Source organism: Ahaetulla prasina, chromosome 11 (genome assembly GCF_028640845.1).
Source record: "Ahaetulla prasina isolate Xishuangbanna chromosome 11, ASM2864084v1, whole genome shotgun sequence".
Taxonomy (NCBI): domain Eukaryota; kingdom Metazoa; phylum Chordata; class Lepidosauria; order Squamata; family Colubridae; genus Ahaetulla; species Ahaetulla prasina.
In genome coordinates, this window is record NC_080549.1 from 16,014,208 (window position 1) to 16,031,481 (window position 17,274).

Below are 17,274 nucleotides of genomic sequence, written 5' to 3' on the forward strand. Positions count from 1 at the left end.
TGCTCTCAGTGTACATAAAAGAAAAGATACCTTCATCAAGGTACAACATTTACAACACAATTGATGATCAATATATCAATATAAATCATAAGGATTGCCAGCAACAAGTTATAGTCATACAGTCATAAGTGGAAAGAGATTGGTGATGGGAACTATGAGAAGATTAATAGTAGTGCAGATTCAGTAAATAGTCTGACAGTGTTGAGGGAATTATTTGTTTAGCAGAGTGATGGCCTTCGGGAAAAAACTGTTCTTGTGTCTAGTTGTTCTGGTGTGCATAATAATAATAATAATAATAATAATAATAATAATAATAATAATAATAATAATAATAATAATAATAATAATAATAATAATGTGCAATGCTTCTGTGCATGCGTAGAAGCTTCTGGTGTGGGTAGGCGGAGCCTCCGGTTCGCTGATCCGTGTAGAACCAGTATCAACCTACCACTGATTGTCCTGGGGTCACGTGATCCCCTTTTGCGACCCTCTGACAAGCAAAGTCAATGGGGAAGCCAGGTTCACTTAACAACCAGGTTACTCACTTAACAACTGCAGTGAATCACTTAAACGACTGGAGTGAGAAAGGTTGCAAAATGGGGCAAAACTGACTTAACAAATGTTTCACTTAAGAAGAGAAATATATCTAGCAAATGTTGGAAATGTAATCAAAAGACGGGCACATTTTATCATATGTGGTGAACTTGTGCTAAAAAAAAAAATATGGGCAAAAATACATCGCTGGCTAGAAAAGATAATAGGGAAGCATGTAGAGTTTAAACCTGAACCATTTTTATTAGGGATGATATCAGAAAAATTTGGTGGCTCAGCAGACTAAGTCTGTCTGTTATTAACAGCAGCTGCTTGCAATTACTGCAAGTTCAAGTCCCACCAGGCCCAAGGTTGACTCAGCCTTCCATCCTTTATAAGGTAGGTAAAATGAGGACCCAGATTGTTGGGGGCAATAAAAGTTGACTTTATATATAATATACAAATGGATGAAGACTATTGCTTAACACAGTGTAAGCCGCCCTGAGTCTTCGGAGAAGGGCAGGATATAAATTCAAATTTTAAAAAAAGTATGACATTTTTTAACAGCAGTGAGGATTATCTTCGTACAATATTGAAAAGATGAAAAAACACCGCCAGATGAAGAGATAATTAATACTAGACTGTGCAGAAATAGACAGACTTACATTGAAAATCAAACAGAAAGAAGACAAAGAATATTATCAAAACTTGGAATTTATTTTACTAATGGTTGGGAAAAAGGGGGCGGAGAGTAAGAATGTAAATTTGTATTGTTAAGCAAATTAAATACCCAGACAACACGATGTTTATTAAGCACTTAAGGAATGCAATTAATAGAAAATTAATAAAAATTATTTCTTTAAAAAAAAAAGAAGAGAAATTTTGGGCTCAATTATGGTCATAGGTCGAGGACTATTTTATTTATTTATTTTTTATTTATTTATCAAATTTTTATACCGCCCTTCTCCCGAAGGACTCAGGGCAGTGTACAGCCTAAATAAGACACAATATATATACAATTAAAATCAAAATTTAAAATAAAGCATATTACAAAAAGGCCAATGTATAAAAATTTAAATTTAAAATTTAAAAAATTTAAAACCCCACAACAATAAAACCCAATTTAAAATGTTAAAAAACCATTATGCCAGTCCAGCTTGAATAAATAAGTATGTTTTTAGCTCATGGTGAAAGGTCCGAAGATCAGGCACTTGACGTAGGCCAGGGGGAAGTTCATTCCAGAGCGTCGCTGCTCCAGCAGAGAAGGCCCTACTCCTGGGGGCCGCCAGCCGACATTGTTTGGCGGACGGCACCCTGAGGAGACCTTCTCTGTGAGAGCATACCGGTTGGTGGGAGGCATAAGGTAACAGTATGGTATACAGTATACCAGTATACCAGTATACCATTGGAATAGGTGATCACAGGTAGGGAATTCCTTCTCTTTCACTGCAGCTTTTCGAACGGAAGTAGGATTGTCGTCTATTGGGGAGAGTGTAGTGAACCCTGTGGTGTCCAAGGGGGTTGGACCATGTTCTCTTAAGTCCCTTCCAACCAGGGGTGAAATCTACTTACCTTCCTTACCTTCCTTAGGAAGTGCACATGCATCACATGCGTGCGCAGACCTTCCGCTCATGTGCAAAACTTTCTGCGCATGTGCAAAAGGTAAAAAACACATTACTTCCTGGTTAAAACCAGGAAGTAATGACACCCTGGCGGCTGGGTGGAGCTTCGCCCCGCCATCGCTACCGGATTGCCGAACCACAGGCCATGATCGCTACCGGAACACTAGATCCGGTCAGAACCAGGAGCATTTCACCTCTGCTTCCAACTCTAGGACTCTATAACCTATAGCATTATTTGTTATTATTACAATTTTCAGCATACAATAGGACAATAATGACAACAACAAAAATCACCCATCATTGTATTCCTACTTGAGGTCTTTCAATGCCCATCCACTGTGGTGGAATGCAGTCTGGATTCCCAGAAGCGAGAGGAACAAGAGACAGTGAAGTTTTGCACATTCTTTCTCTCTCTTAACAAAGCAAGAAAGTCCAGTGAGGTGCAGCACAGCCTACTTATGTATCTGAGGTTAAAGGTTAAGTACAGATAGCCCTCGACTTACAAAAGTTCATTTAGTGGCCATTCAAAGTTACAACGGCACTGAAAAAAAGTGTCTTATGACCATTTTTCACATTTATAGCCATTGCAGAATCCCCATGGCCATGTGATCAAAATTCAGATGCTTGGCAATGGGTTCATATTTATGACGGTTGCGGCGTCCTGGGGTCGTGTGATCCTCTTTTGCGACCGTCTGACAAGCAAAGGCAATGGGGAAGCCAGATTCGCTTAGCAACCAGGTTACTAACTTATCAGGTGCAGTGATTCGCTTAACCACCCCGAGACAAGGAAGTTCGTGAAATGAGGCAAAACTGACTTATCAAATGCCTCACTTAAGAACAGGAATTTTGGGCTCAATTGTGGTCGTAAGTCAAGGACTAAGAAATCAGAAGACTTTATTGTCATTATTTTCAAACAGCTGGTTCACTCAGAAATTCTATTCTCCCTTTTTCTCGTCACTTTTTCTTTTATCACCAGAAACAGAGTTTCTTGTAATATTCATATCACTTTTCCTATAAAGCCGAGGGCAAATTTAATTAAAACATCAGACTGCGCAGTGTGAAAAATTGGGTTTACATTGTTATATTAATTATATTTGTCCTACAGCTGTGAAGCATAGTCGAGAGTTTAGATCCCATTAAATTATGATTCTTTCTTCTCTACGATCTTCACAGCCAAGCTGTAAAAAGTTTATTTCTTTGGAGCTGACATTCTGAATTCTGTGAATTGTAGAACAACTCAGTGTACAAGTGTGTAATAAAAAAAAAAGAGAGGTTGCTCTTGAACAATCTTCTGCTTTTCAAAACAGACTGCAAAATGAATTTATTGAAATTGTCATATAATGACTCATTCTGACTGGCATTTAAAAATTGAACTGTTCCACATACTAATTAACACCTTGAACTCACTGGAGGCATTGGGCAGAATTGGAGATGGGCTGGAGGTTTGACATGATCGATGTGTTGGTTAACACCCAGCTTTTATTTCCTTTCTGTAGAAACCAAGGAACCTGTGCAAGTTCTTTACCAGAATTTCTATCATTAATGTATAGGAGGATCTCCAAGTTGGTAGAAAGGGAGATCAAGGGGAAAAGATGGTGAAGAAAATGAGCTGACATACAATCCTAAATTATGTTGTGTCTTAGTAGGGTTTGGTGCATTGCATGAATCTGGGCACTGAGATTTGTAAACAATGATTTAAGGAGGAGGAGGAAAGGAAGGAAGGAAGAGAAGAGAAGACAGGAGGAGAAAGGAGAGGAAGAGAAGAGGGAAGGGAAGGGAAGAGGAGAAGAAAAGAGAAGAGAAGGAAAGAGAGGAGAGGAGGGGAAGGGAAGGGAATGGAAGAGGGGAAGGAAGGGAAGAGTAGAGAGGAGAGGAAGGGAAGGGAAAAGAAGAGAAGAGGGGAAGAGAAGACAAGACAAGACAGGAGGGGAAGAGAAGAGAAGAGATGAGAAGAGGGGAAGGGAAGGGAAGGGAAGGGAAGGGAAGAGGAGAAGAAAAGAGAAGAGAATTAAAGAGAGGAGAGGAGGGGAAGGGAAGGGAAGGGAAGCGGGGAAGGGAAGATTGGCGAGGAAGAGAAGAGAAAGGAAGGGAAGGGAAGAGAAGAGAAAAGGGGAAGAGATGAGAAGAGAGGAAAAGAAAAGAGAAGATAAGGAAAGAGATGAGAGGAGGGGAAAGGAAGAGGGGAAGGGAAGGGAAGATTGGAGAGGAAGAGAAGAGACGGGAAGGGAAGGGAAGGGAAGGGAAGAGAAGAGGAGAAGAGAAGAGAAGAGAAGAGAAGAGAAAAAATTAAGGGAAAGGGAATTAGAGAAAGGAAGACAAGGCAAGGCGAGGCGAGGCGAGGCAAGGCAAGGCAAGGCAAGGCAAGGCAAGGTAAGGCAAGGTAAGAGAAAAAATTAAGGCAAAAGGAATTAGGGAAGGGAAGGGAAGAGAAAACAAGAGAAGAGAAGGGAAGAGAAGAACAGACTGGAGAAAAGCAGAGATAAGAGTGATTTTGCACATTGCTGGATTTGACCTAAGCTCAATAATTTAATATGTTCTAGGTGCACTATGTGTAATGCCGGTCGAATACAATGTTTTCCTTCTGTCCGACTGTGATTTTAATGTCATCTTATTACATTATTAATTTTTCCAACCACTTACCTTTGGGCCATTTTTTGCTCTTTACCCTCAAGGAAGCGTAGTGAAATGACTGCAATGAAAGACAAGAAGGGGAAAAAAAACAACACATTGATTAGTTACCATCGCAGAAAAAAACGTTAAACAAGAGCATTGCGGAGAAAATGCCCTGCCCTGTGGATAACACATTGGTATCATTTCCTTTTGTGATGAACCCCACAGTTCTTAAAGCATTTGCTTTTATTTATTTCACAAAATGATGATGACAACAACAACAATAATGTTATCCATTCAGACATGTCCAGTTGTTGGCAATTCTATGCGCCAGGCCTCGCCACATCTTCTTATCTTACACTGCATCTTTGAGTTGTTCTATGCTCCGGCTGGAATCAGCTTTGATGGTGATCTGGCAAATAGTTATGCTGATTCTTTACACACACACACACACACACACACACACACACACACACACACCCCACTGCAGTACATGCTTTCCAGTGGTGAAATCCAATTTTTTAAACTACCGTTCTGTGGGTGTGGCTTGGTGGGCGTGACAGGGGAAGGATACTGCAAAATTCCCATTCCTTCCCCACTCCTGGAGAGAGGATATTGCAAAATCTCCATTCCTTCCACACTCCAGGGGAAGGATACTACAAAATCCCCATTCCTTCCCCACTCCAGGGGGAAGGATATTGCAAAAAAAAAAAAAGAGAGAGAGAGAGATATCTTGGAGACCTTAGATGCGGAGACTCTAGAAAGAGTGCAGAGAAGAGCAATAAAGTTGATTCGGGGACTGGAGGCTAAAACATACGAAGAACGGTTGTAGGAACTGGGTATGTCTAGTTTAATGAAAAGAAGGACTAGGGGAGACATGATAGCAGCGTTCCAATATCTCAGGGGCTGCCACAAAGAAGAGGGAATCAAGCTATTCTCCAAAGCACCTGAAGGTAGAACAAGAAACAATGGGTGGAAACTAATCAAGGAGAAAAGCAACCTAGAACTAAGGAGACATTTCCTGACAGTAAGAACAATTAATCAGTGGAACAACTTGCCTCCAGAAGTTGTGAATGCTCCAACACTGGAAGTTTTTAAGAAGAGGTTGGATAATCATTTGTCTGAAGTGGTGTAGGGTTTCCTGCCTAAGCAGGGGATTGGACTAGAAGACCTCCAAGGTCCCTTCCAACTCTGTTATTCTATTCTTTCAACTCTGTTATTCTGTTTTGTTCCATAAAGTGAGGAAATCTGTTTGGTTCACATTCAATATATACCATGATCTCATACTTCCTGGATATGATGAGTGAACTTGACTTTTTGCCCTGTAATGTTGGGATACTATTTTTCAAGGGTCTTTTAAACATATAAAACTATGGAAAGATAATAATAATAATAATAATAATAATAATAATAATAATAATAATAATAATAATAATAATAATAATAATAATAATAATAATAATAATAATAATAATAATAATAATTGTGACAAAAAAGAAAGAAAGAAAGAAAGAAAGACACGCCTTGAGGGAAATCACCTATGAAATGTCATATATTAGAGAAAGAGGCCCCAAAGAGGTTCACGTTGGGTATAAAAATAGCACGTAGATGTGAATAAAAAAAATGGCACGGGGATATCTAGGCAGGCTTTAAAAATGGAATTTGCTAACTGGGGCAGATCTGGAATGGAACAAATTAGATTTGGCATAGGAAGCACAAGAGATTCATTCATTCTGGTTATCAGTCAGGACGAAACAAACCCCACCTACACAGGAAATTTCTCAATCTGTGGTATACGCAAAGTTTTCGCAATTTTTTTTTTAAAGCCATGCGGTAATGTCTACCCAAGTCTATAAAAAGCAGCGGAATGAAGTGGTAGAAAGCTGAGTGGGAGATCTTCAGATCCTCTAGAGGTGACCAACTTTGGCAACTTTGAGACATGAGGACTTCAACTCCCAAAAATCCCCAGCCAGCATGAGATCTTTGGGGAGGGGGAAAAAAAATCTGATTTCTTTCTAACCTAAAATGAGTCACCTACAGCTTTTACTTTAAAGGAAATGCAGTTAATTCTTGACTTACCATAGTTTATTTAATGGGCGTTCAAAGTTATATAATGGCACTGAAAAAAAGTGACTTATGACACTTATTTTTCACACGACGGTTGTAGCATCTCCATGACCACCTGATCAAAATTCATGCACTTGGTGATTGACTCGTATTTATTATGACAGTTGCAGTGTGTTGTGACCCAGGCCCAAGTAGGTAGTAATAAACTTAGTCCATGAAAAAACAAACTTTATTCGAAGGTTTGTGAGATAACCGAGGAACTTGTCTTGGGAGGCATTTGTTTTACTTTGAGTTGAACGATGCTGGGAATCAAGTAATTCCCAGCATCGTTCAACTCAAAGTAAAGCAAATGCCTCCCAAGACAAGTTCCTCAGTTATCTCACAAACCTTAGTCCAATTAGTCAAACTGCCAAAGGCCCTTCCTGGCAAACATCCAGAAGCCACAAAAACAAAGACGTATACGAAGCAGAAGCAGAAGCAGAAGATGACGCTACCAATGTTGTTTTCTGGCAAAGAGCCAAACACCGGTGCTGGTCTGTTTTAAGCCTTATGGGAGGGCCCAATCATCTCTTGGCCCTATTCTCGAATCGTCCTCTCTGCTTTAGCTGCTCTTGCCTTCTGGCAGCTCTTCTCATGCGTGCATTAGGAACAGGCTCCTCTTGTTCCTGTGCCTCACTACTGTCAGCCTCTGGAGGCTCTGGAGTCCGCACCTCACTTCCTGATGGCCCTGGCCTCACCTCAGCCTCATCGCTGCTGGCGGACCACAACACATTGTCCCACGGTCATCGGATCCCCTTTTGCAGCCTTCTGACAAGTAAAGTCGATGGGGAAACCAGATTTGCTTAACAACTGTAGCAAGAAAGGTCGTAAAATGGGGCGAAACTCATTTAACAAGGGTCTCGCTTAGCACTAGAAATTTTAGGCTCAAATGTGGTCATAAGTCAAGGACTACCTGCATTTCAAGTCTTTAAGTTTTTTCTCTTCTGCCTCTGTGACAGTTTTTGACTTTCTCCACCTCCTTGTATTATTATTTTCTATTCTTTGGTGGAAGCTAATGGCCATATATGTTTGGGCTCGATGCACTTTGAAAACCTGTTCATCCAAATATCATTAATATGGGAAATATTGTTAGATATAAAGACATTTTGAATGAAAAGGGTGAGCTCAAAACTAAACAAGAATTGAAAGAGCAAGGGATTGATGTGGTTTGGTATACACAACTGCAAATACAATCTAGATATGAAAAAGATACTAAATTATAAGGTTTTTATATGGAATTGACAGAATTGGATAAGATATTAACAGGAACAGAAGAGAGGGTGATAAAGAAACTGTATAGATATTTATTGGGTATCAAATTAGAAGAAGAACAAGTGAAAGAGACAATGATAGCAGGGGCAAAATTTTTTCAAAAAATACAATAGAATTAGAAAAATTGCAGCAACTATGGGACAAAGGTAAAGGTTCCCCTCGCACATATGTGCTAGTTGTTCCCAACTCTAGGGGGCAGTGCTCTTTTCCGTTTCAAAGCCAAAGAGCTAGCGCTGTCCGAAGACGTCTCCCTGGTCATGTGGCTGGCATGACTCAACACCAAAGGCAAACGGAACGCTGTTACCTTCCCATCAAAGATGGTCCCTATTTTTCTACTTGCATTTTTTACGTGGTTTTGAACTGCTAGGTTGACAGAAGCGGGGACAATTAACGGGAGCTCACCCCATTATGCGGCACTAGGGATTTGAACAGCTGAACTGCCGGCCTTTCGAATGACAAGCTCAGCGTCTTAGCCACTAAGCCACCGCGTCCCTATAACTATGGGATAGAAACTACAAATTAACAACGTCAACCGCATATAAAGAAAACTTGTATAAGATGTTTTATAGATGTCATTTTCCACTGGCAAGACTGGCAAAGATGTTTAAAGACAAATCAGCTAAATGTTGGAAATGTCACATGACACCTGGGTCGTATTATCCTACTTTGTGGAAATGCACAGAAGCCAAAAAATACTGGACAAAAATACACACGTTGTTGGAGAAGATGATACAACACCATATTGATTTGAAACCCAACATATTTTTGTTGGGGATTTTACCAGAAACTTATAGTAAAGAAGAATGTATATTTGATTATTCATGTAATAACTGCAGCTAGGATTGTATTTGCACAAAATTGAAAAAGTGAAGAGATTAATACAGATGAGAATGTGATTAGGAAAATATTAGAATTTGCAGAAATGATTAAGTTAACACTTGCAATTAAAGAGAAGGGACAAACTGAATATTATGGGAACTATTTTACCAATGGCTAGAGAATAAATATGAAAGTTAGAAATAAAACTAGATTAGTGGAATACAGAAAATATATTAATAGAATTAGATAAGTTAAGAAGAGAATTGTTACAGTATTAGACATGCAATGTATATTATTATTAAGTTAAGAATAGATAAATAATGAATATGGCTGTAAATCTTACTTGTTATTGCACAAAACATTTGTACTCAGACAACACACTGTTTAATGGAAGATGGATTGCTTGTATTAAAATAAAAGAAAAAAATTAATAAAAAAGAAAAGAAAAACGATGCTGAAGAAATGCTTCAGGCTTTGCAAACACCTTCCTCTTATTCCTGCTTGGTGTGAGCTTGAGGACAGAGGTGGCTGCTTTAAAAAGTCCAAAAGTTAAAATTAACCTGACTCTTAAAAGAGATTTTAACAATCAGCTAATCAACAACAACAACAACAACAACTCTCAAACGACAACACCAGGCCATTCTGAGTTATTTTAGGGTGGTTGAGGATCCTTCTGCCTGGAAAGACACTTCAGGATATTCTTCTGGCTCCAGTAAGCTAACAGAAAGCAAACCCAACGACGCACACATGCACGGCTGTTTTACCAGAAAGAATCTTTCTTGACAGTCCAGCTTGGAATAAGAGATAAAAATAGCCACAGGACGGGCAATTCCAGCAACGTAAACTCTCTGTACGTCTCAATCAGTGCTTAAAAAAAACAAAAAACACCTAGCTTGTGCAAAGTTCAAGCTGCAAATTTAACAAGACAGCAACATTACCTTTAAAAACTAAGACGAGAGAGAGTATTTTGGACTGCAGTCAGGTTTAATTAGATCCCCAAGAACTGGGAGGTGGTGGGGGGGGAGGGGAAAGGAGTGGCCCAACAAGATTCCAAGAGGAGTAGAGCTGAAATATGTTAAAAGAAATATCCAGGTCCAGTTCCAAGTTGGGAGAAAGGCCCTGAAAACATGGAGGCTGATTGGAAAGATGGTTTAATGATGAAGCAGAACCACCAAGCCTGCGTGATTCTGGGCAGCTGACCACATGGAGTTGAGAGTGAGCGGTTTTTATACCTTCTCTTGGGCTTTGTACTTGAGCTTCCTGTTCCTATGCAAGAACATGCATTCTATTGGCTGTTGTAGGGGTAAAAAAACTAGCTCTGTAGGTTGTCTGAGCTAAGTTTGGTTGAAGCCTGGTCTCCAGGAAATTGTGCAATGTGGTGAACTCTGCTGCTAGATGGTAGAGCAGGGGTCTCAAACTGGATTTCTTCAAGGGCCGGATCAACATTGTAGTTCTCCTTCATGGGCCAGCCGAGAAGAGTGGGGAGACAGGATGGACGCCTCCTGCAGCACCCTGCCAGCCAAAACAGGGTGCAGGGGCTTCTTGCACACCCCACACCCCATTTTGGATAGCAGGGCGCTACAGGAGGCTGTCCAGGCTGAAAACAGGATGCAGGGGGGCCGCATGTGGTCCCGTCACTCCCCCAATTTGGCTGCCAGGGGCACCGTGGGCCAGTCCTTTGGTATTTCCAGGAAGAAGTGAAGAAGACAACCCTGAATAACTTTTTTGATCAAATAATCTTTCTTATTAATTATTATTATTAAAAAGTAATGGAATACTGCATCCGGTTCTAGTCACCGCAATACAAAAAGACACTGAGATCTTAGAGGTGCAGAGATGAGCAACAACAGGGATCTAGAAGTTGAACCATGTTCTGATCTAGGCTTCCCCAGCAGCCAAGTCCTCATCCCAATAAACCCCTTTTATTTAATTTACAGTGAATTCCTCTCCAGCAAAGTCTTTCCTCTCCCACGGTCTTTCAGGATAGTTCACAATTACCGACCTTTATCAGGCTTGGAGAGTGGCCAGGCCGATATCTTTCAGATGCCCGCAATACTTGGCAAGAATGCAGAAATGAACTAATTGTTTCCTGCAAACACCCCTACCCTATCGCTCCTCTTTATTCTCTATGGGAGGGCCCCTTCATCGTCCACCTGTGGCCTTACTCCCAAGTCGACTCTTGTTCCTTAGCTGCTCCCTTCATCTGGCAACTCTGCACATGTGCACACTGGGAACAGGCTCCAGCTGTTTGTCAGCCTCACTGATGTCTGATTCCAAAAACAGCTGATACCTGTCACACTGCCCTGGCCCCTTGTCTGCCTCTGACGCAGAGCCTTCATCAGAGCTTTTCCCAGACTCCAAGACTGGCCCGTGTTCCTCCCCAACCTCCTCACTGTTCAAATCTGCTGCCAGCTCCGCTGGCTGCTGGCGGGCCACACCAACCTGTACGATGAACAATTAAGGGAAGTAGGTCTGTCTAGACTATCAAAGAGAAGGATTAGGGGAGACATGACAACTCTCTTCCAGTACTTGAGGAATTGTCACAGAGAAGAGGGGGATGACTTATTCTACAAAGCCCCTGAGGCAGTACAAGAAGTAATGGGCGGAAGCTCATTAAAGAGAGACCCAACGTGGAACTAAGGAAAAATTTCTTGACAGCGAGAACAATTCATCAGTGGAACAGCTTCCCTTCCAGAGTTGTGAGTGCTCCATTGCTGGAGGTTTTCATGAATAGACTAGACAACCATTTTGTCTGGGATGGGATAGGGTAGGGGTGTCAAACTCAAGGCCCGGGGGCCAGATACGGCCCATGAGGTGTTTAGATCTGACCCATGGGGCTGCCATAGAAAAAGCAAAGGACCGACCCGTGGTGCGTCTTGCCAGTGAAAACGGAGTTCAGGAGAGCCATTGGCGGCCCTCCCGAGGTCTGTTTTCACTGACAGAGGGTTGCACGAAGCCATCCGAGCTGAAAACGGAGCCCAGGAGCCCATTTTCACTGGCAGAGTGCTCAGGCCGCCACAGGTGCCCTCGACACAAATGACGTCGAACTGGCCACATCCACCCTGGCCCCTCGAGGTCAAACACAATCCTGGTGTGTCCCTCAATGAAATTGAGTTTGCATGCATTGGCATCCTTCAGTCTCAAAAGATTATGCTATCGTGCTCTGGAAAGAGATCCTAAAACAGCATCTAGTGTGGCTAAAAAGGCCAATTTGAGAGTGGCAATCCCTTCCACACTGAGGGCAGATACATTCTGACCCCTGCCCAGCCCCCAGATTTCGCTGGTTCCGGGACTGCCTCTTTGCCTCAGCCTGCCAAACGAATGTCTCTTCGAATTGGAGAAGGCCATGCTGCATCTTTAGCCTCCAAGCTGAACGATCGGAGGTCAAGGTTTCCCAGTCATTAATGTCCATTCCCAGGGCTTTGAGGTCCCTCTTGCAGGGATCCTTATATTGCAGCTGTGGTCTCCCTCTGAGGCACTTTCCTTGCACTAATTCTCCATACAGGAGATCTTTCGGAATCCGACCACCAGCCATTCTCATGACATGCCCAAGCCAGCGTAGACGTCGCTGTTTCAGAAATCGAGTTTGACACCATGTTTCCCCGAAAATAAGACCCTGTCTTATATTTTTTTCGTCACCAAAAAGGCCACCAGGTCTTATTTTTTTGAGGGGTGTTTTCCACTGACTCACCTCGCTTGCACGCATCACCCCTGGCTATCAGAGGCCTTCGTTCAGCAAGGCATTCCTGCAGGCCACTGTAGCTGATAACAGAGCTCCGGATCGGCTACAAAGGCCTTCCGGAAAGCCTTGCCGGCAGAAGAAATGGGCCAAAGTGAGAGAGGTCTGGCTGCAACTATCTGAAGGTAAGTAGTAAGACAACTCCACCACCCCCATATCCGCCTTAGCTTAATTTTTACCTGTGCACCCTGGAGTGGTCGAGGTCTTAATTAGGGCTTATTTTGGGGGTAGGGCTCAGTGGTGGGTTTCAAATTTTTTTACTACCAGTTCTGTGGGTGTGGCTTGGTGGGCATGGCTTGACTTAGTGGGCATGGCTTGGTGGGCATGGCATGGGAAGAAGACTGTAAAATCTCCATTCCCATCCCACTCCAGGGGAAGGATACTGTAAAATCCCCATTTCCTCCCGATCAGCTGGGATTCAGGAGGCAGAGAATAGATGGGGGTCGGGCCAGTTTTACTACCAATTCTTCGAACTACTCAAAATTTCCACTACCGGTTCTCCAGAATTGTTCAGAACCTGCTGAAACCCACCTCCGGTAGGGCTTATATTGGGCGCACGTGTAAAATCAAGCTAGAACTTACTTTTTGAGTAGGTTGCATTTTTGGGGAAACACGGTAGATTCTCCAGCCTTGAGCAGAGGGTTGGACTAGAAGGCCTTGAAGCTTCCTTCCAGCCCTGCAATTCTACAATGAAATGAATCTGTTTCAGCCGAATTGGGGAAGGTCCTTGTGTGACTTAGATCCTGGTGGTGGTGATATTCGAACGGCTTGCTCTGAGTAGTTAGGGAAGAGGTGGGGGGGAAACCAATTTACACTTTGAAAAAGGCCTCAGAAAACAAGCAACTGTGAGAGTTTGGGCCTTAACAACTCTTCCACATCTTCGCCAAGGAGATCCCACAGCTGATTTTATCCCGAAGAAATACCACTCTTGGAATATTAGTTTCTTTTGAGTGAAAACGATGGACTCCCCAGAGTTGAAGCTTCTTCAGAATCAGCTGAAGAAGATGCAAGATCATGCGGTCTGTTCAAACAACAGCCAAGCCATCCCCCCTCCCTGATGCATAATGAAAGGCTCTGAAGAGGGTGATCAAGGAAGCAGAAGAGATTAGAAAAGCAGAAGGGAGAAAAATGCCTAAATATAGGAATCAATCAGTCACATTCTTCTCTTTTCCCTCCCTGTCCTCTGAGCCGCATATGGATTTGCATTGTTCAAAATCAGATAATTAAGAAAGACTGTTTAGGGGGAAGGATCCGAGCCAGTTCATTCAGAAACGAGCAATTGGCTTTGGATTTTGCTTCGGAGGCTGCAACTCATGCAAAATGAATACAAGTGTGGAGGACAGCAAAAGAGTCAAAAGTTAGCAAAGAGAGTTCAGATCTTTGGGTCATGGGCCTTAGCTTCTCTTTCTGCCATGGACAGTTAACTGGTGTTGGAAGGAATATCCATCTGGTTCAGTTCCAAGCTGGGGTAAAGACACTGGAAACTTGGAGGCTGATTGGAAAGAGGGTTTAATGGTGAACAGAACCACCAAGCATATGGTCCTGGTGCAGCTAATCACGTGGAGTTGAGAATGAGGGCTATTTATACCTTCTCTTGGGCTTTGAACTTGAGCTTCCTGTTCCTGTGCAAGAGCATGTATTCTATTGGCTGTTGTAGGAGTCATAGCTAACTTTGCAGGCTGTCTGAGTTAAGTTTGGTTGAAGCCTGGAAGAGCTGCCAGAAGGCAAGAGCATCTGAAGAAAAAAGGACAACTCGGGAGTAAGGCCAGAAGATGATTGGCCCCTTCCATAAGGCTTAAAAGAGCAGCAACGAGCTGTTGGGTTCTTTGTAGGAAAGCAACGTTGATTTCCGTGGTTCTTGTAACCATCTCTTGAACTTTGTGGGAGTTTTGCCAAGAAAAGCCTTTGGCAGGTTGCCAAAGACATCAAAGGTTGGTGGTAAGGCCGCCGGACTGGTTATTAAGAATTTTGTTTTGGACAAAGCTGAGAATGAACGAACTCAGTTGTTTTAATAAAATAAGTTTGTTGAGGACTGAATTGTGTTTAGTAATCACCACTTGGGCCTCGGTCACAACAGGAGCCAGGGAGCTGTGGCTTGGAGTTTCTGTCTCCCTTAAGATTTTTATTTTTCTTCTAGGGGAAATATTTTATCCTGCCTTTTTAATAGTTCTCAAAAAATTTCATTCTTCAAGGAGAGGGGCGGGTGCTAAGTTCCTACATTGGATTGCAGAACAATGCATACTTGATAAGAAAGCTCTGGGCAGCTTCAATCCTTGGACAGATAGGTTTCATGGGAGCGTATAGAATCGCACACCTTCAGGTTTCTACAGGAAACAGAAAGAGGAGCATATGAAACTGTGAATGTGTGTTCTTGCTGTCAGTTAACCACAACAAATGGTAGGTTGATACCCAATGGCTGTAAGTCAAGATAGTGAGGCTGTGGTTTTCATTGCCCTGCCCGTTGCAACTCAAGTGGTCTGCCTTAATTGACTTTTTCTTTCCTCCCCCCCCCGCGCTGAATAATGTAGACATTTTAGTCTACAAAAAATGTAGACTAAAGACTACATTTAGACTACATTTGTCAAACTAGATGCACCGTTGGATAAAAGCCCAACAAAACAGAGGATGCAGAGCCCGAAAAATATTTATTGGTGATTCAATGTTATTTGATTACAGAGGATTAGAGGTGACATGATAGCAGTATTCCAATTTCTCAGGGGCTGCCCCAAAGAAGAGGGAGTCAAGCTATTCTCCAAAGCACCTGAGGGCAGGACAAGAAGCAATGGGTGGAAACTAATTAAGGAGAGAAGCAACCTAGAACTAAGGAGGAATTTCCTGACAGTGAGAACAATTAACCAGTGGAACAACTTGCCTCCAGAAATTGTGAATGCTCCAACACTGGAAGTTTTTAAAGAAGAGATTTGAAATGGTAAAAGGTTTCCTGCCTAAGCAGGGAGTTGGTCTAGAAGACCTTCAAGGACCCTTCCAAGTATGTTATTCTGTTTTGTCCTTCGTTTTACACTCTTTTTATCTTTCTCATAACGCAGATAAATTCCAGATATCTACATAGAACTTGAATAGATAATAATAAAAAAATTCTCCTCCCCCTTTGTGCAAAAAAGACAAGATTTTCTTGTTAGGAATCAGAACTAATTACTTGCAGTGGGCTTTTGAAATTTGACTAAAGGTCTCTTGCGCTTAAATTGTCTAAGTTTTGGTGGAAATCGGAGAATGATTATTTCTTGCTCGGTTTGAAACGGGATCCTTGATGTAAGCAATGTGTTCACTCGGAAATCTAATTTCCAAGCTTCTAAACAAAGGTGCTGGAGAAGACTCCTGCGAGTCCCTTGGACTGCAAAGTGATCAAACCGGTCAGTCCTGGAGGAGATCAACCCTGACTGCTCTTTAGAAGGCCAGATCCTGAAGATGAAACTCAAATACTTTGGCCACCTAATGAGAAGGAAGGATTCACTGGAGAAGAGCCTAATGCTGGGAACAATTGAGGACAAAAGAAGAAGGGGACAACAGAGAATGAGGTGGCTGGATGGAGTCACTGAAGCAGTTGGCGTGATCTTAAATGGATTCCAGAGGATGGTAGAGGACAGGAAGGCCTGGAGGAACGTTGTCCATTGGGGTGCGATGGGTTGGACAAGACTTCGCAACTAACAACAACAAACAAATTGTATATTTAATTGTAACAAACTCGGCCCATCCCCCAAATCACCTTTGCGGTTAATTGCAGCCCGTGTGAAACCGGAGGGCAGTGAAAAAGGCTCGTTTTCAGAAGAAACCACACCATGATTTCAAAACAAACACAGGATTTTTCTATGCAAGCTGGGTCCGCTCTGATAAATGACAAATTTGCACGCCGATCTGACTGATTAGTCATCCCCAGGCAAAAGCCACATAAAGAAAAATATTTTTTTGGAAAAAAAAAAGAATATTATAAGCAGCTGCTTTTCAAAGCGTGCGCCTCGTTTGAAATCTTGAATGCTTACCTAATTGTACATTTCGCTACACAAGATGCTCTTTTCAGTTTGTCAGAAAGCCGCTTAAAATGAAAGGCAGCGCTCCCCAAAAGGGCTGAAACTGCCAACTCTTCTATTCAAAGCGTTTAGAGTTCAGGCTAATTATCCCGCCGTTCAACTGCATGAAGAATAGGGCCAAAGGAAGAGAGAATTCTTAACGGGCTGGCAAGTGGCAACAATAAAGCACAAAACTTGCTTACATTGTTTGCAGCAGCATCTGCCAAAGCATCTGCATTATGCCTCCGTGGAAATGCTACGAAGAAGCAACTCCAAAGAGTTCAGGGAGAAAACAACAACAACAACAAAACGGTTGACATCATTTGAAGAAAGCTGGTTCCACGCTGGACAGCATTCAAAAGGGTGTGTGTGTTTGGACGTCAACTACGTAGAGATGCTAAACTTATGCCCTGCTTGACTCCTCTGCCAATCGCTCCCCTACAAGTTTCAGTAGAGCTCACAGGTGTCAAACTCACGAGGTCAAGTGGCCATCGCATGACGTTTCATGACATTTTCCCCCTTCGCGGAGCTGCGGTGGGCGTAGCCTGTG

The 17,274-nt window shown here is 42.4% G+C and overlaps 1 protein-coding gene across 1 annotated transcript in view; it reads right to left on the reverse strand.

The window, feature by feature from the left end:
* The window catches only part of LOC131183866 (connector enhancer of kinase suppressor of ras 2-like), a 436,268-nt gene that overhangs the window by 23,241 nt on the left and 395,753 nt on the right, over positions 1-17,274 (reverse strand). Inside the window, exon 16 of the mRNA XM_058154608.1 lies at positions 4,794-4,842. Coding sequence (XP_058010591.1) covers positions 4,794-4,842 — 49 coding nt within the window. The remainder of the gene's footprint in view (positions 1-4,793; positions 4,843-17,274) is intronic.